The 20,337-nt window shown below is 30.3% G+C and overlaps 2 protein-coding genes across 2 annotated transcripts; both read right to left on the bottom strand.

The window, feature by feature from the left end:
• Positions 1–2,612: 2,612 nt before the first annotated feature.
• Positions 2,613–5,726, bottom strand: LOC137818968 (uncharacterized protein At2g37660, chloroplastic). The gene is made up of 7 exons (XM_068622637.1): positions 5,475–5,726; positions 4,486–4,757; positions 4,360–4,396; positions 4,168–4,265; positions 3,904–3,965; positions 3,286–3,409; positions 2,613–2,986 (listed from the first exon to the last, which is right to left on the bottom strand). Exons 1-7 carry the CDS (start codon positions 5,527–5,529, stop codon positions 2,867–2,869), a joined length of 768 nt encoding a protein of 255 aa, XP_068478738.1. The 5' UTR covers positions 5,530–5,726; the 3' UTR covers positions 2,613–2,866.
• Positions 5,727–8,944: 3,218 nt separating this feature from the next.
• On the bottom strand, positions 8,945–15,053 carry LOC137818967 (serine carboxypeptidase-like 11). Its single transcript, XM_068622636.1, has 14 exons — positions 14,824–15,053; positions 14,587–14,735; positions 13,638–13,714; positions 13,336–13,455; positions 12,589–12,691; positions 11,921–11,958; positions 11,266–11,364; positions 10,722–10,808; positions 10,482–10,637; positions 10,324–10,395; positions 9,965–10,080; positions 9,368–9,481; positions 9,204–9,249; positions 8,945–9,123 (listed from the first exon to the last, which is right to left on the bottom strand). The coding sequence occupies exons 1-14, from the start codon at positions 14,970–14,972 to the stop codon at positions 9,040–9,042; spliced, it is 1,410 nt and encodes a 469-aa protein (XP_068478737.1). The 5' UTR covers positions 14,973–15,053; the 3' UTR covers positions 8,945–9,039.
• Between the last annotated feature and the right edge of the window lie 5,284 nt (positions 15,054–20,337).

Here is a 20,337-nt window from a genome sequence, read left to right as displayed (position 1 = left end):
GTTGAAGTTGTATCTTTTGTATTTCACTAGACGTAACTTGTTGAGAAAATGTTTATTAAAAACATTCTTTATTAGATTAGTTCAATTCAAACGTGTGTTTGCATAAGTTCATCAAAAGAACACTCATCATCCATCATCTTAAGAGTAAATATTGTCTAAAGACGCATAATGAAATCATACTTGCAATTTCTTTTTAGAAACTAATTAAATTACAATTCAACCCTCATTTCTTGTGATTTTCTTAATTTTCACAAAATATTAACACATTTTTATCTTATTGTTTTACTTATATCTAGACATTTATCATTATTTTATGATCTCTTTTAGAATTTTTTTAGTTTAAAATCAAATTTTATTATCACTATATGTCTTTTTTTTTGTATTGTTTTTGTTTATGTATTTTTTATAAGAAAATGAAAAGATTACCTATATCAAAATACAAGATTCTCACTAGAAAAAACATACAAGATTCTCACTAAAAAAAACATATAGTGATGCAAACACCTTGATCAATGGACATTCACTTAAACGAACCTTAAGGAAGCTTAAATGAGAGAAATTCACAAAATATTAGTACGTTTTGATCTTATTGTTTTACTTATATTTATACATTTATTGTTATTTTAAGATGTCTTTCAAAAGTTTTAGTTTAGATCCAACTTTTATTAATTTTTATTATTGTTGTATGTTTTGTTTACTTTTTACAAGAAAAATTGTGTGTTTTGTGTTTATTTTTTACAAGAAAAGGAGAAAAATTCTGGCCTATATCAAAATACAAGATTTTCATTCAAGAAAAACGTCTATTCACTTGAGACGTTTTCTTTCTGCAACCCAGTATGTTCTTGTGTCACCCCTAAATATGAAAATACTTTTCTATCATTCTTTTGCCACCCACATACATAATTCAGAAGATATTTTTGAATTCTGAAGTGTTTTCTGGATTTATAAAATCTGGAAAATTTTTTAAAAAAAATATATTCTGAATTACATAATTCGAAAATCTTTGATCCAAAAATAGCTTCTAAATTATATAATTCAAGATATATTTTAAAAAAATAATATTTCAGATTACATAATCTAGAAATCTTTTATAAATTTGAGAATAGCTTATGGAATATGTAATTCAGATATATTCTAGATTACACAATTAGGAAGCTAATCTTATATCAGAAAAGACTTCCAGACTATATAATCTAGATGCTAATCACGAATATGAAAAAAATCTTCTAGATTATATAATTCGAAAACTAATTAGAAATATTAAAAATGATTTTTGAATTATGTAATTTGAAATATAAACTACACTATATTTTTTTTTTACATAAAGACATTTTTAGAGCACTTCACTTGAGCAAGTGATGCTCTTTGGCTTAAGTGAGAGAAATATGATTTACACTCTAACTTAAACAAAATCAGGAGTAGACAGTATTGTAAAATCATCCTAGGCTAGTGAGACACAGCTTAAAATATTTGCATGTTCTAAACTTATAATCTTCAGCTTTATCTTTGAGTATTTGTGTGTGTTATGCTATGAACAATTAAATACCTTGTTGCTAAAGGTTGATGTAGTTGCACATAATCAATTGTTTTACCTTATTTCTAATCTAGTTTAGCCTAATCAACCAAACCATGACTTCATAATTTTAATTATAATTCTTCTATAAATTAGGATATAATTTTAATTATGATTCTTCTATAAATTAGGATCAAGGTAAAAATAGTGGTAAAACCTACAACTACGAATGAGGGTAAAAACTACCCAGCCAAATTTAAGTCTTCAACCTTAATGTTGGTTGTTTGACAAAGAATCGCACTCTCCCTTAAGTAATATTAGAATTTTCTCACCAAAGAATAAGGTTAAAATCAATTTCGTGAATCATTGAATTTAACTAAAAAAAAAATAGTGAATTACATGATAAAGGCCTTGTAAAATCAATATCTTTATTCTTAATGTAAGTCATTTGATTAATTTTTGCTCTCTTATTAAAAAATTCTAATATTTTTATTTGGCTCTTTATTATCTTATTGTATAAAATGTTGCCATTAAACTAAAAAAAATTCTATTAATTTTCTTTCTAATTAAATAATTATATAGCAAATATTTGTGGATTCATACTTGGACTTCTGTCCATTTACAACTTCCATCAAATTAGTAGGCTTGCCAATGAGATCTCAGCCATTAAAAACTAAGAAAAAAAAACATAAAATCTTAAAAAAGCTGACACTCTAAGATTGGTTTAAAAATAGAAGGAATATGCCTCTCTTGCTATAAAAATAAAAGCTGTGTCCATAAATGATCATTCCCCAACACTAGATGATCAAACATTAGAGATTAAGACTCTACGGACACAACAATGGGAGATGCGAGATTAAATCTTTTGTTTGATGTTTATCATTTGGTCATGTCTCCTAACCCAACCACATTTTTTTCATCCACAAGGTTTGAACCAAAAACATTATTAAAAATACCACTTAGTGGTGTAGAATAAATTTGACTGTGTTAATGGACTAAATGAATAGAATAAGTTAAAAAAATAACTCTAATTTTGACCACCCTTTTGGAAATGCAAACTGAGTTATTTGGAGGAAGAATACTCACAACAAGTAGCATATTTTGACAACAGCTTTCTTTTCGTATTGTAGGCTTGTAGTAATCAAAAACATCTTACAACATTACATAAAAATACAATTTAAAACATCTAAAAAGAAGCCATACAGAATTAAAAGCATAAACATGAATTTTATTTTTCAATGGTATTATTGAGCTATAATAATATTGAGCTATACTATTATTGAGCTACAGTATTGGTTGAGCATTGATGATTGTAGGGTATCCCTCAGTTATAAAAAACCACTTGCATTAGCATCAAAAACGAGCTGTGATATTGGAAAACAAAGCCTTGAAGTCCTTTGTTGGGGTACCTACTCCCTCTGGTTTTGATGCCAAGTCAAAAGCCTTGAATTGAACCTCCTCAAAATTCAGTGCCTGTCAAACCATTTTACTCAAAACTCGATAACCAAATCTCATAGTAACTTGAACAACACAACTCATGGGGGAATTTTTATGCCACTTGGGAAATGAGTTATTTTTACTCATGATCAATACACAAAAGTCATATAAAAGACCCTGGTTAAAGAACTAAAAGTGAAAAACTTTTATTGTAATATGTAAAGATGTTATCGCTTGTGATTTTTTAAGGGTACTTCTATAAGATTTCTAATAGAAACATCTTTTGATTCCTTGACCACTGATGGTTAGGAAGACCTTATAAAAAATATATATACCTGAATGCAGACTTCGGCAACATCAGCTCGTGGAATGGCTTTGTTTTCAGTCTGAAGAAGCTCGTCATCTTTTCCCACAATGAGTTCCCTAATGCCTCCTTCTTTATCTAACAAACCACCAGGCCTGATTCAGCACCAAACGTGAGGAAATATTGTGCAGAAGGACACAATCTTGCAAAATATTCGCAAGAATGTCACCCTAAAATTTTTAATTTGCATCGGCAACAAGAATATCAATGTATGTCCCAAGACAAGGCAATTACGTAATGGATATAAACCAAATGAAATTGTATTTGTATTGCTAAGCATCACATTCAGATGGAGTAATAAAAAATTAACAAAAACCAATGTTGTTCCCTAAAGATCTTCAAAAGCTTTCATATACACGACACGGCATCAAGTATCAATACTCTCTCAAGATTACAAGATAATTGTCTACCCCGAGAACAACATCAAGAGTTCTAAAATTTTTCACTCAACCAAAATAGATATCAATATAAGGTTGTTGAGTTGATTCAAGAGAATAGGCCAATTGAACAGCATGAAACAAAAAAGTAAAACAAGACCAAGAGAACTAGGACAAACTATACATCTTCATATGCATAGAAATTAGTGTACCTTATGATTGTGTATGGAACGCCAGAATCAGCCAGATATTGTTCAGCCTTTCTCTTCCAAATCTGAGATCAATATAAAACTATAAGCTGCCTATGAAAGAGAGGAAATAAAACGATTGAAGGGAAGAGAAAATGGCACTATCTTTTAACTAAATTGCATTATGCTACGAAATGGAACTTAAGCTCCATTTATTATAATAGAAAAAATGAGGTCATGAAGTTAAGAAAGAATTCGATAAATAGTATAATAGAAAATATGACCAACCAATATATTCCCTTTTCCCAAGCTGTTCAGAGGATGATTAGTGTTTGTTCCACCCATAGACCCAACCAACACAACATGCTTCACTCCTGCAGCCTTGGCTATTCATAGAGGCAATACAGTTTCAGTATCACATGCACTGATTAATTTGTAGTATGATTTACAACAACATATGGAATGAATGCAGATTCTTACCAGCATCTATTTGATTCTTCTGCCCAATCCAGTCAACCTAACATATAAATGAGAAAGCTACAGTATTAATAACACGATATACATATGTAAATAAACTGAGCATGCATAGGGAATATGCAATGGCACCTGTTCAGGATATGCGCCCTCAGAAAAATAGAACTCAGGCCTTTCACCTTTTGTTGGATCAAACCCAGGCTTCATTTGTGGAACTGCACTTGTGAGGATTATGAGAGAATCTATACCTTCAAAAGCAGGAGTAATACTTCCAGCATCTCTGATATCCCCAACAAAAACATCATCTGCACCGCCAATTTTCTGTTTGCTTTCTTCTGTCCTAACAAGGCCTCTGGCAACATACTGGTTTGGCTTCTCTTTTAATTTTTTATACACAATTTGTCCTGAAAAATTATCCACCGAATCACATTGAGAATTGTAAAAGAGAGAGAAAGATAGTGTGCCTCATATTATCATATGAAGAGAGGTTAAACACTGTAGCCATGTAGCCAAGAATAACAAGCCATGATTTCAACTTCCAGATCACATAAAAAATGAAAAAAAAGCAACTGCTGAGATTTAGCATGTGAATGTATTTACACTGTACAAGTAACTAATATCTCATATGACAAGAACAGGTATGTAGTAAATGCAAACAAACAGCTGAAAATAGACTAGAATGAAGTCTGTAAGTGCATATATCCACCAGGGAACTGTCCTTCCTTAGAAAGGGTAATGATGGAGCAAAAGTTGTTGCCAGAGTATAACAACCCACTTCCACATTGCAAATAAAATCATTAAAACATGTAGCTATTAAGCATTTGCAAAGGGTCAAGCTTTGTGCAGCAGGTGAAATTTTTAATTTACTAAGACAATTACTACATGTTTTTAGCCCCACAAGTTTCTTATTGTTCATTTAAATTTAAAACTAGTTTTTTTAATCATATAACATGAAAATCTTGGTTTACTGTACAAAACCCCAAACCTTGCTCCTGTATCAACCGTCTCTAACAAAATTCTCATGAACTGAAATTACAGATACCCATAATGCAGTAAAATCACTGAACCTCAATTAAAATACGAACAAAAAAGTTATGAAAAAGGAAAGGGTAAAAGAGAACCTGTGCGGCCACCAGATCCAGTTACAAGCACGGTTCTTGGGGACGAATCGGCCATGGACGTAACAGTAGAGTAGTGTAATTGGGACTGTGAATGTATTGAAAATGGTCAAGACAAAAGGGTATTATAAAAGAAATGGAAAATAGATATTTGGAAGAAAAGACGAAAAGAAGAATCTGGAATCTGAAGACAAACTCAAACGTAGTTTGCGACAGTGAATGTCTGAACTGAGTTAACTTCCTACTTGAAAGGGTAAATTTTTTTCATTATTCCTTCTGTCATATAAAAAATTCAAATTAATTATTTTTATTACAACTTTATAATTAAATAGTTCTAAATTTAATGTGAGATTAATGTTTAAAATTATATTTTATAACGAAATAGTCTTGTAGAAGTAAAAATACAGACAATTTTATACATTGGATGCACTAAAATAAATATTTTACTCAAAATAAATAAATTAACATACAACATTAGTTATTAAAAAGATAACTTAAATTTTTTATAATTTGGTTGGATTTATTATAAATTGGTAGGTTGATTCAATTTAATATTTTTTTTAGTTTATATATATATTATACTACAATTAAAGTGAATTAATTTGACTTTTTTTCATTTATTTACATTGATGCAATTAAAGTGTTTATCTATTTTATTAAGATTTATTATAAAAAATAAAGTAAAAATTAAAATATAAACTTATATATATTTAAATGAACAAATAAATTAATTATCTAAATCATTCCAACATTATTAAAAAGTATTTTAGTTTTTAAAATGATTAAATTGTTAACTTAAATAATTAGAAGAAATAAACAATTAGAATAAAAACATTATGAAAAAATATAAAAAATTATTGTCGGTAAATTATGAATCAATCCACTTTCAACACATTTCAAACTCATAATAAAAATTTATAAAAAATTATAAAAAAATAAAAAAAATTATTGTTAAATAAATTACAAATCAATCCACCTCCAATCAAATTCAAAATCATTTAACTCAGTGCATTAAATAAGTTAGGTGCACTTTAATTCACATTTTATAAAAAATATTCTCAAAAACCCATGTTGACTCATGGATCTGAATACATTTGACGCGTACCGAAAATTTGAATTCTCTTTTCCTTTAATAATTCTAAAATAAATAAATAATCCATCGATACACATCTATTTCTATCATCAATACGATTGTTGGGTCTTCTAATAGGGATTAACTAAAGAGATTTGATATCATTCAACTTATATTAGAAATATGACATGATTTTCAACCCAAAATATTAAAATATTGAGTTTGTGGATCTTCTTTCCTATATATTGTTCAACTTTCTCATTTTTAGTTAATGTGACACTCAAACTTATACTCAACCTTTGTTTCGACAAGTGTCATTATTTAGTGAAATATCACGCAAAACGTTATACATTTATTGATTTTAATTGTTGATTAAGCTATGACTCAACTCTAATTTGACAAATTAGAATTCAATAATATCTTTTGGAGTTATGAAATTAATAGAACTATTTAATCTCAATTTTGTGTTATTTTCAAGAATTTAGTGAGAGATGAAGCAAAGGGATATATTTTGAATAGAGATGTCAATTAGTCCAAACCCAATTATGTTTAAAGGGGCATAAGGCATAGAGGAAAGGGAGGGAAGAAACCCTAGGAGGAGGAGTTAAGGAGAAACGTTCTGAATCTTTTTCTCTTGCTTTCAATCATCTTTTGGTGCATGTAATGGCTACTATGAGTGGCTAATTCATTTCCTTTAGAATTGAATGTAATTGTTTCAAACTCCTATGTATTGAGGTGATATTTATCTATAATATTACATTCTTATTTGATATTGATATTTTCATTTTATACTTAAAGCTTGAATTTTTTATTCTTGATTCAGATCTTTGGAATTGAATAGGAAGTATTTATGATGATTTGACCTAAATGAAAATATTTGATGTGTTTTAATACTAGGAATAGATTATAATATATCAAATGCTTTATAACATCTTTTCTTAATGATAAGAATTTTTGCTAAAGAGATGAGGAATCAATGTTTAGAAGATGATCTTAATAATTTCATATTTGAGGAATCAATGTGAATAACTCTTTTTGTTGCATCAATATCAAATAAGTAAGAATGTTGTATGATTTTATTTACTAAAATACAAATAAGTGAGAAAGATTAATTTCAATCCCAATTCTATCAATCAAATCCTTATAAACATTCATTATGCTTTTTATTAAATTACAATCACATTTTATTCAAAAAATGTTCATATTTCTTAAATCAATTAAGTGCACATCAATGTGTAGTGAGTTTTACACATTAAAATTTTGAAGAGAATTGTTCCTTGTCGGTTTGATATCCATATTTTAAGACAGGTTTTTACTTCTGACTTAGTACACTTGTTGAATTAGGTCAACAACTTTGAATTATATTTTTGTTCAACCGAAGGATTTTCTGCTCAAACCAAATATTTTCACTCAAGCAAAAATAGAACTACAACTTAACCTTTACCCTTGACTAGATTTTCACTAAAACAAAAAGATTTGATCAAGCGCATGCATGGGGAGTCTGTCAGAGGTTCGACAATCTATGATACGACATTTAAGGCTAATGAAGAATGAAAGGAAATTCATTACTGAGAGAAGTGGTGATCTTGTCTTACTTGTTGGGAGTGAGAAAGCTTCAGACCACCTTTTCCAACCAGATAGCGAGCGATCACTCAACAGTGAACACTGAGATAATATTCACTCAAGCTAAAAGAAATTCTTTTCTTTCTCTTGTTTTTCGTGATTTATGGATTTGATATGAATGCTAAATATAAATATAAACAAAATATTAATTTGTATATTTAATTGATTTGTAGTTTTCTTTTACACAATGACATGTGTAGATGTATGACTTGGATTGTAATGAGCTTACCTTGATCCAATACTCTTGATCAAATATTATATGGTAAGACATACTTAATACTAGTCTTGATATTCCACTTGTTTAATATCTTTTGATGTATAGATCCATTTGTGTTCTATACGTTTCTAAATGTTGGAATTTTATTGAAATTGGATTGGTGTGGATTGCTAATTAAAACATCTCATTTACATACATTTACTCCTGTTGAAAATTTATTTTAATAGCTTACTTTTTTGTGTTGTTTGTATTGTGATATGCTATAACTATACTACATACTAGAACAAATATAGATACAAGTATAAGAGCAACATCTAAAGAGATCATAGATTTTATTTTGACTCTCAATGCGTGTGTACACTTTTAGAAAATCATTAGATAAAAATTAAATTTAACGACAAAAAATAATTAGTTGCTATACTGACTAAATTAGATAATATTTTAGAGACTAAAAAAATTATTAGTATACAAACTAGTTTCTATTATTGATAAATAATTTATATATTAGTATCTAATTAACTACAAATTATTTAAATTTTAAAGTAACTTAAAAGTGTAGAATTTGCAAACCACTATAACATATAGATGTCAAATTATTATAACATATTTTATTTGTAATAATTTATTACATTTGGATACACACCATTGGGGTTGACTTACAAAGGCTTTCTGGCTATCCATCTACTGAACATGGCGTAACCTTCATCAGGTTTGTACTCAGGAGCTGTGTGTCCTGAACCCTGTAATCAATCACTTACAATATTATCAAAGTAACTCAATTCACAATATTGTAACCTAAAATTCAATGTTCCTGTCTTACCTTCACAGTTGCAAATGTCATTTGATTAGAGTATGTTCTTGTGTATCTGCTTGGAATGCAAAATATTCACAAATATTACACAGATGCAAATTATTCAGAGTGAAGGTGCTATTAGTTTTGCATACAAAATCAACAATATCAAGGCCATAATGTTTCATTCTCACCCTGCAACTTGGCCTTCAAGAAGCCATGGCCTCCAATCGTCTACAATGGAGTAGTTTAGAGCTCTGATCCATGTTTGAGTCGACATGAAAGGAACAACTGCATCATGATCCCCACTGCCACCAAAACACCAATTTCCATAAAAGAAAATTAGCTAGATATAAACACATCCTTCAATATATTCAAACTGAAAAACACTTAACATATGAAAACATAAGTTTTAGAAATACTTCGAGAAAATTAGGTTTAGGTTACTCATATTTTTCGTGAAGGGAATGCGTGTGCTGATAAGTTATCTAATTTAGAATTTATTCATAGAAAACCATTTTATTGGTATAATAAACTTCCATCTAGTCTCTTCTTAAAATTCTTAACGAATAGGTATTCTCTACCTAAGTATCGTTTTTGTTAACATATGAGTTTTGGTGTAGTTCTCTCATATTTTTTTTCTTAATAATATTTTTTTTTCATGTGATAGACAAATGATTGTTGTTATTTGAGATGTCAGTATAGCTAAGATGTCAAGTTGTAGAGTGATTTCTAACGTACATGAAAGTTTTTATAAAAACAAAAAGTTTTCAGAAAATGAATCTCTTCACCTATATATTAGAGAACGATATCCTTTAGCACTGAGATTTAAATGAAACTCGAAGCTGCTAGAGATCTCAAACTCAAAATCACCAGTCCAACAACGTTCCCATTTGCCTTTTGTTCCCTGCAACAAAAATAAGGCTTTAATATGTTTATGATCTATCTAATATAATACTTTTATAATTCTGTTTTCTTTTAAAAAAAGTCGATCTTTTATACTTCTTATAGATAGTTGATCACAAAAATATCTGCATGGGAACACTTGTTTGGTCCATTACTCAACTTTGAATTGATTTGTAGTTGAACATAGACCAAAGTATTTTTTGCCAATTTTGATGAACATAATGAACTAAATATTATATCAAACCTCTCGAATGTGCAGTGCTTTGCGAACACTCTCATCATTGGCCCATTGAGTGGCAAGGAAAAAACCATATATCTACAATAATGTAAAATGGAGAAACCAAATTGTAAACATGGTGGAGAAAAAGTTTGAGAGTGCATTTTAAGGTACAAAGGAATTACTTGGCATCTTGTGTCTAACTCTGTGAGATGAGAATTGAGAGAGGACTCAAATTTCTGAGTCAGAGATCTTCTCCATGGACCTTGATCATGATTCTTAGTAGAATCATCTTTGCAATAGAGATCCAAAATGTTGAATTCATTAATTCCTGAAAGGCACTGAAGATAAGAAACAATATTTATTATTATGGTGATATATAATATTTAACTCAACTGATATAAAAAAAAACAAATATTACTTGCCTCATCATAGTAGTTGAGATCTCTTGAACACAATTCATTTCTAGAATCTACATCTATATATTCTCCTTTGCAATTTCTCTTCAGTGACTGTCCATATATGAGATGAGTAAGAATCATTGTCATTTCTGTCACTACAAGAAAATCATTAAATAGAAACTAATTTTTAGTGACAAAAAATAATTAGTTGCTATAATGACTAAATTAAAGACCATTTTAAAGACTAAAAAAATTTTGGTTTCTAAATTAGTTTCTATTATTGTTAAATGGTTTCTAAATTAGTATCTAATTAGCAACCAAGGTTTTAACTACCAATTATTTAGTTTATAAATTTGGTAGCATAAACTTCGATTGTTAATTAGATACTAATTTAGAAATCATTTAACAATAATATAAACTAATTTAGAAATCATTTTTTTTAGTTTATAAAATGGTCTCTAATTTAGTCATTATAGCAACTAATTATTTTTGTCACTAAAAATTAGTTTTTATTCATGATTTTCTTGTAGTGTGCTATTATTAAACAGATGAAAAATATGGCTATTACCACATAGAGTTCATCAGAAATAAGTCCCATTCCATGAGCAAATGGGATTTTGTCATTTTTTTCTTTTCGTGTTGTCATGGGGTTCCCTAGTAGATATCCCTAAAAATATCTTATGATCAATTTATACACTACAAAAAATCATTGAATAAAAACTAAAATTAAAAACAAAAAATAATTAGTTTTTATAATGACTAAATTAAATATTATTTTCGAGACTAAAAAAATTATTAGTATATAAATTAGTTTCTATTATTGATAAATAGTTTCTAAATTGGTATCTAATTAGTTACCTTAGTTTTAACTATCAATTATTTAGATTCTAAAATTGATATCTAAAATCTTGGTATCTAATTAGATATCAATTTAGAAACTATTTATCAATAATAAAAACTGATTTAAATACCAATAAATTATTCAGTCTTCAAAATAGTATTTAATTTTACTAATAGAATAATTAATTATTTTTTATCTCTAAAATTAGTTTTTATTTAATAATTTTTTTGATATTTCGGAGCTTAGAAATGCAGTTGAACATTACAATTTTGAAAAGGTGGAAAGCTATTGTTTGAATGAGCTGAGATATAAAAAATCACTCTAGAATTTTATTTTGTCTGTAGTAAAAGCACAGATAGAGAAACTGATACTGATAGCAAACCTGGAGATTTATTGGTGGTTGAAGACCTATTTCATTTCCTGTTAATCAAGGAAATCGAAGAATGATAGTAAGATTTATTGTATGTGCATGCATGTTAACCTCTTGATAGAAGTTGAGTTGTCCAATCTCAATGAAGTGACAATATCTCAATCAAATATTAGGGGTAGCAAAACGGGTCAATCCAGGTAAGTGGCTCAATCTGTCACTGATCCATAAAAACGAATTAAGTTGGACTGACCTGACAAGGTTATACAAACTTAAAATAGTAATTTGCCTTGTTAGAGGATGAATTGACAGACTGACTAATATTTTTTTAATTATTTATTTATGATCTATTTATTTTGTTAGTAGATGATATCACTTTTTAACAATAAAAATATAATTACAATACAATTGAATCAAACTTTAATATTCTTCCTATAAACATTTTTCATCTATACATATTATGTTTCTATAACAAGCAAGCTAGAAAGGATTATAAGAGAGTAATTAAGTAGTTGTTTTTGGTATAATTTTTGTCTTGTTTTACTAACTTCTACCTATCACCAGATAATCCAAATCATAAGAAACCTTTTTGCCACATTGTCAATATAATTGAGAAGACAATAACCATTAATTGAGTAACCGATTCATCTTATAACTAAATTAAGCCAATTTGAATTTCATACCCTTTGAAATTTCTTGAACAATGGCAGGGCCAGGTATGCCAGAATATGAATCAGCTCCAAAGTAAAAGTCATTTGAAAGAAATTCTGGGTGATCAATCAGCCACTACAAAGATGACCATACCAGGATTGCAGTTTAATAAAAGAATGATCAAAACACCATGTTTTCAAAAGGTTAGGAAAAGGGAAAACTAGTCAGAAAAAAAGAGTAAAACTTACACTTTATAAAAAATAATTAGTTGCTATAATGACTAAATTAGAAACTATTTTAAAAATTAATTTTTTTTGTTATTAACTAGTTTCTATTATTTTTAAATAGTTTCTAAATTGGTATTTAATTAATTACTAAAATTTTAAATTTGATAGCAAAAACCTTGGTAGCTAATTAGATACCAATTTAGAAACCATTTAACAATAATATAAACTAATTTAGAAACCAAATTTTTTTTAGTCTCTAAAAATAATCTCTAATTTAGTTACTATAACAACTAATTATTTTTTGTCTCTAAAATTAGTTTCTATTTCACGATTTTCTTGTAGTGTTAGTTGTTAGTAGAGATTATAGCACTACAAGGAAATTATTAAAAAAAAACTAATTTTAGAAATAAAATAATTAATTATTATATTGATTAAATTAAATATTATTTTAAAAGTTTTAAAAAGTTAATATTTAAAATAATTTTTAATATTTAATTAACTACTAAAATTTAACTATCAACTTAATTTTTATAACATGCAAAATGAGTGTACCTTCCTAAGAAATTGATGGGTATGGTGAACTAACTTCCAGTCCTTCCTATAAGCAGTCACATTTGTTGTATACGAGAAGCCTGTTCCAAAAGGCAAATCTACAAAAACAATGCTACATACCTGTCAAAACAAAACATTACAAAGAATTAGCAGCATGACATAACATGTTCAAAAGAATCATGTAAGAAGACCAAGTATCAGTGCCTATGATAAGTTAAGATTATTAATGTTATGAAATTGGAAGTAACATTGTAAGATGAAACAAAGGAAGAGTTGTTGAGGATGCATTATGAAATGTATACCTTGGTCCATGACTGTGGCCTCAAGAACAAATTTGGCACTCTCCCATCATACTCCTCTCTCTTGAATCCAAATGGACCTATTTACATTCAATTTGTTTCGTGAAATTAGTTTTTGAATAAGAGATTAGAGACTAAAAATGTTGCATGGTAACAATGGGTTTAATAATAATCACTGCTATAAAAATGGAAAATAATAATGAAAAACACTGTAACACACTACTTAAAAATATAAATATATAAATAAATAGGGTAAGTTAGTGATTGATTCTTTAAACTTTAAATAAAAATTTAGATTTGAATCATCCCATCACCATCATATTAATCATCACTCTTCCTTCATTTAAAATTTAAATTTCATTTTCATATTACTTATGCCAAAAATCTCCATATACTTTACTTCATTCTATTTTCGAAAAATTATGTATTAAAACTAGCATACATCTCATGTTATTATCATTTTTTTTATCAGCAATAAACAATGAATAAATCTGAGTCACTTTAGGGGTGACCCAACCCTTATACAAAACACACAATCTTTTAACCTTTTCCACAACACACACCCTGCCAACTCCTAAAAACTTTAAAAAATCCGAAAAGAACTGTCTACAACCCTCACTCTTATACCCAAACAAACCATCAAAACATCATTTCCATACAGACCAAAGGATCAACACACCAATCAGAGAAGGAAAAAATTGCATCCTGCGACTTGGAAGTAACCCAAGCTCATGCCTTTAATTGCACCAAAGCAAATACTTGCAATACATCTATTACACCCCTCTAAATATTACTCTCTTTCTATGTAATCTCTCATTCAAGAAATTCTTCCTTAGAATAAATCCATATAATCTATCTTGATAAATTCTTTCAAACTTCAAAATCAGTAAAATAGTGTGGTGCGAAATCCAAATCTAGTGTCTAACATAGAAAGTTTTCATCTAAGAATTACCAATTTGAAAAGCAAGCCCAGAAAATGAAGAGCAACCAGGGCCTCCAGTGAGCCAAAGCATAAGAGGATCTTTTGCAGGATCATTCTCTGACTTGATAAAGTAGTAAAACACTTGCTTGTCATCATCTGTTTCTCCTAATCCTACATACCTGTTCTTCATTTATGTCTATCAAACTAAGATCCATGGAATCATTGAATAGGGTTGAAATCAGAAAAGGGGAAAGTGGTTTTGCTTACCCTGTTTCGAGTTCAAAAGGAAGAGGCCCTTCAAACCCAGGAAGCACTTCTACCTTTGAACCAAGCTGAGATGATATGTGTACGAAAATTGCAAGAACAATCACAAAAATAATGTGAAAATTGAAACAGATAATAGAAATCATGCTCATCCTGAAACACAGAAGATGAAAAGTCAAAGATGCTTAAACATGTTTAAATATATAAAATATGTTTGAAAAAGTTATCCAATAAACCTGTCGTACGTAATTCTAATTGCTTTATTTATTTTAAAAAAGTGGTTATCGTTTTTTGTTTAGAACTATTCATTAGAAAATTTGCAAGCGTCTTTTGTGTTGATTTAAGATTTGAATGTATATTTCAGGGAACTTGTGAATTTAAAATGCACAGAAGTTTTTACACAAAATTCATGAGTACTTAGTTTTCTACTGATTTAATTTACAAATTATTTCGCTTCAAATTTCATATAAATTTTAAATTTATATTTATATACTTGTGTACTTTATATTCGATAAAATCATTTTTAACTATTTATAAAATTAATATATTACTTTAAAAATATAGCTAGTTGTTATGGCGAAGATAATATATTGAAACCACTGTATGGATGAACCCAAGAAACAGTAAAAAGAATTTGGATGAGATGTATGAAAAAAAGATGTGTTCAAAAAGAGGTTATTGACAATTTGACACAAATAATCGAAAGGATTTAAGACAAAAATGTTATTAAGTTTTAAATAGATCTAGGTTTTGACTCTTCTTCCTCTACATGATTGGGGTTGCATTTTTGGCAATTGTGTTTGATTTCTCCTATTTTGAGTGGTTCGTAGAAATTGTGAGTGGTTTAGCTATTTGTTTTTTTTAGTGGTTTTTGGTGTTTAGTCACACTATTTTGAGAGAAGAGAGGTCAGCTTTTTGAGTTTTTTTCCCTTCCAAAATTTCCATTTTGGATCAATTGTGAAAAATGAAATCCGGAATAGAAGTTGAGATGTGCAAGTCATATTGTATAATTGGATTTGGTAGTTCAGAATACACTTTTAGATTATGTTTTTTTAAATTTTTTATTCATCACTGTTAGGATTGAAAGGAAGGTTCTTTTGTGTGTGAAACTGTTTGATTTTTTTCGTGGGTGAATACCCATCCGTTTGACATGAAATTTGTCGCGTTTTGTCCCAAATTCAGTGGAGATTCTTACGTGGAATTTTAGGAAAAACTATTACAAGAGAATTTTTCAGAAATTTTGTGCAAACCAAGGCTATCATCTACCAAAACTTCTGAAATTTCGCTCTACTTCCTGCAATTTTATTCTGGTTCCGAACCGCGCCGAAAAAATTCACACAAGTACTTTCATATGTTGTTTGCACCCAGGAAAGGAGGCACGTCCAGAAACAAATCACAAAAAGAAGATATGGGGAAGAAAAGCCAGGACGTTTTATTTTCAGAAAACTAGTTTTGTTCACTCTCAGTCTGGGACTTACTACGCTTTACTCATGGGGTATTTTGGTCTAAACTTTTTACCAGACATTTTTCACTGTGTCTATTGAGTTTTGGTCTAGATTTGAGACCCTGATTCATCCCATAAAATCGGCAATAAATTTTTTATTCATAACTGCCAGGGCTAAAAGGAAGGTTCTTTTGTGTGTGAAACTGTTTGATATTTTTCGTGGGTGAATACCCATCGGTTTGACATGAAATTTGTCGCGTTTTGTCCCAAATTCAGTGGAGATTCTTACGTGAAATTTCAGGAAAAACCTATTTCAGGAGAATTTTTCATAAATTTTGTGCAAACCAAGGCTATTCTCTACCAAAACTTGTGGAATTTCGCCCTACTTCCTGCAATTTTATTATGGTTTCGTATCGCGCCGAAAAAATTCACACAAGTACTTTCATATGTTGTTTGCACCCAGGAAAGGAGGCACGTCCATAAACAAATCACAAAAAGAAGATACGAGGAAGAAAAGCCAGGACATTTTATTTTTAGAAAACCAGTTTTGTTCACTCTCGGTCTGGGACTTACTACGCCTTACTCAGTGGGTTTTTTGGTCTAAAATTTTTACCAGACATTTGTCAATGTGTCTATTGACTTTTGGCTGAGATTTGAGCCCCAGATTCGCCCCACAAGATCGACAAGAAATATTTTTATTCATCACTGCTAGAGCTGAAAGGAAGGTTCTTTTGTGTGCGAAACTGTTTGATATTTTTCGTTGGTGAATACTCACTGGTTTGACCTGAATTTTGCCACGTTTTGTCCCAAATTCAGTGGGGATTCTTACGTGGAATTTCAGGAAAACTATTTCAGGAGAATTTTTCAGAAATTTTGTGCAAACCAAGGCTATACTCTCTGGTATTTTGTGGAATTTCACCCTACTTTCTGGTATTTTATTTTGGGTCCGTATTGCGCTGAAAAAATTCACATAACTACTTTCATATGTTGTTTCCACCCAGGTAAGGAGGCTAGTCCAAACAAATCACAAAAAGAAGATACAGGGAAGAATAGCAGGACATTTAGTTTTCGGAAAACTTGTTTTGTTCACTATCCGTCTGTGACTTACTACGCCTTACTTCTTGGGTATTTTGGTCTGAAATTTTAGCCAGACATTCGTCACTGTGTCTATTGAGTTTTGGTTGAGACTTGAGACCCAGATTCATCCCACAAGATCGGCAATAAAGTTTTAATTCATCACTGTCAGGGCTGAAAGGAAGGTTCTTTTGTGAGTGAAACTGTTTGATTTTTTCGTGGGTGAAAACTCATCCGTTTGACCTGAAATTTGTTGCGTTTTCTCCCAAATTCTGTGGAGATTCTTATGTAGAATTTCAGGAAAAAACTATTTCGGGAGAATTTTTCCGAAATTTTGTGCAAACCAAGGCGATACTCTACCAAAACTTGTGGAATTTTGACCCACTTTCTCCAATTTTATTCTGGGTCCGTATTGCGCTGAAAAAATTCACACAAGTACTTTAATATTTTTTGCACCCAGGTAAGGAGTTACGTCCATAAACATATCACAAAATGAAGATACGAGGATGAAAAGCCCAGACAATTTGTTTTCGAAAAACAAGTTTTGTTCACTCTCGGTTTGGGACTTACACTTCTTACTCCTTGGGTATTTTGGTCTGAAATTTTTACCATACATTCATCACTGTGTCTATTGAGTTTTTGCTGATATTTGAGCCTCAGATTCGTCCCACAAGATCGGTGATAAATTTTTTATTCATCACTGCCAAGGCTGAGAGGAAGGTTCTTTTGTGTGTGAAACTGTTTGATTTCTTTCGTGGGTGAATACTCATTCGTTTGACCTGAAATTTATCGCGTTTTGTCCAAAATTCAGTGGAGATTCTTATGTGAAATTTCAGGAAAAAACTATTTCGGGAGAATTTTTCAGAAATTTTGTGCAAACCAAGGCTATCCTTTACCAAAACTTGTGGAATTTCGTCATATTTTCTGCAATTTTATTCTGGGTCCGTATTGCGCTGAAGAAATTCACACAAGTATTTTCATATGTTGTTTGCACCCAGGTAAGGAGGCATGTCCATAAACATATCACAAAAAGATGATACGGGGTAGAAAAGCCAGGACGTTTTGTTTTCGAAAAATCAGTATTGTTCACTCTCGGTCTGGGACTTACTACGCCTTACTCCTTGAGTATTTTGGTCTGAAATTTTTACCGGACATTCGTCACTGTGTCTATTGAGTTTTGGCTGAGATTTGAGCCCCAAATTCGTCCCATAATATTGGCAATAAATTTTTTATTCATCATTGCCAAGGCTGAAAGGAAGGTTCTTATGTGTGTGAAATTGTATGATTTTTTTCGTGGGTGAATACTCATCCGCTTGAGCTGAAATTGGTTGCGTTTTCTCCCAAATTCTGTGGAGATTCTTACGTAGAATTTCAGGAAAAAACTATTTCGGGAGAATATTTCCGAAATTTTGTGCAAACTAAGGCGATACTCTACCAAAACTTGTGGAATTTCGACCCACTTTCTCCAATTTTATTCTAGGTCCGTATTGCGCTGAAAAAAATTCACACAAGTACTTTAATATTTTTTGCACCCAGGTAAGGAGTTACGTCCATAAACATATCACAAAATGAAGATACGGGGATGAAAAGCCCAGACAATTTGTTTTCGAAAAACAATTTTTGTTCACTCTTGGTTTGGGACTTACTACTTCTTACTCCTTGGGTATTTTGGTCTGAAATTTTTACCAGATATTCATCACTGTGTCTATTGAGTTTTTGCTGATATTTTAGCCTCAGATTCGTCCCACAAGATCGACGATAAATTTTTTATTCATCACTGGCAGGGCTGAGAGGAAGGTTCTTTTGTGTGTGAAACTGTTTGATTTTTTTTCGTGGGTGAATACTCATCCGTTTGACATGAAATTTATCGCGTTTTGTCCCAAATTCAATAGAGATTCTTATGTGGAATTTTAGGAAAAAACTATTTCAGTAGAATTTTTCAGAAATTTTGTGAAAACACAGGCTATCCTTTACCAAAACTTGTGGAATTTCATCCTATTTTCTACAATTTTATTCTGGGTCCGTATTGCGCTGAAAAAAATTCACACAAGTATTTTCATATGTTGTTTGCACCCAGGTAAGGAGGAACGTCCATAAACATATCACAAAAAGATGATACGGGGTAGTAAAGCCATGACGTTTTGTTTTCGAAAAATCAGTATTGTTCACTCTCGGTCTGGGACTTACTACGCCTTACTCCTTGGGTATTTTGGTCTGAAATTTTTACCGGTTTTGGCTGAGATTTGAGCCCCAGATTTGTCCCATAAAATTGGCAATAAATTTTTTATTCATCACTGTCGGGGTTGAGAGTAAGGTTCTTTTGTGTGTGAAACTGTTTGATTTTTTTCGTCGATGAATACTCATCCGTTGGACATGAAATTTCTCGCATTTCGTCCCAAATTCAGTGAAGATGCTTACTGGAATTTCAGGAAAAAACTATTTCGGGAGATTTTTCTGAAATTTTGTGCAAACCAAGGCTATCCTCTACCAAAACTTGTGGAATTTTGCCCTAGTTTCTCCAATTTTATTCTAGGTCCGTATTGCGCTGAAAAAATTCACACAAGTACTTTAATATGTTTTTTGCACCCAAGTAAGGAGGCAGGTCCATAAACAAATCACAAAATGAAGATACGGGGAAGAAAAGTCAGGACATTTTGGTTTCGGAAAACAAGTTTTGTTCACTATAGGTCTAGGATTTACTACGCTTTCCTCCTTGGGAATTTTGGTCTCAAATTTTTACCAGACATTCGTCACTGTGTCTATTGAGTTTTGGCTGAGATTTGAGCCCCAGATTCGTCCCATAATATTGACAATAAATTTTTTATTCATCACTGCCAAGGCTAAAAGGAAGGTTTTTTTGTGTGTGAAACTGTTTGATTTTTTTCGTGGGTGAATACTCATCCATTTGACCTGAAATTTGTCGCGTTTTCTCTTAAATTCAGTAGAGATTGTTACGTAAAATTTCAGGAAAAAACTATTTCGGAAGAATTTTTCAGAAA

The sequence above is a fragment of the Phaseolus vulgaris genome, chromosome 10 (assembly GCF_000499845.2).
Source record: "Phaseolus vulgaris cultivar G19833 chromosome 10, P. vulgaris v2.0, whole genome shotgun sequence".
Classification (NCBI taxonomy): domain Eukaryota; kingdom Viridiplantae; phylum Streptophyta; class Magnoliopsida; order Fabales; family Fabaceae; genus Phaseolus; species Phaseolus vulgaris.
This window is presented reverse-complemented; position numbering and strand designations above follow the sequence as displayed.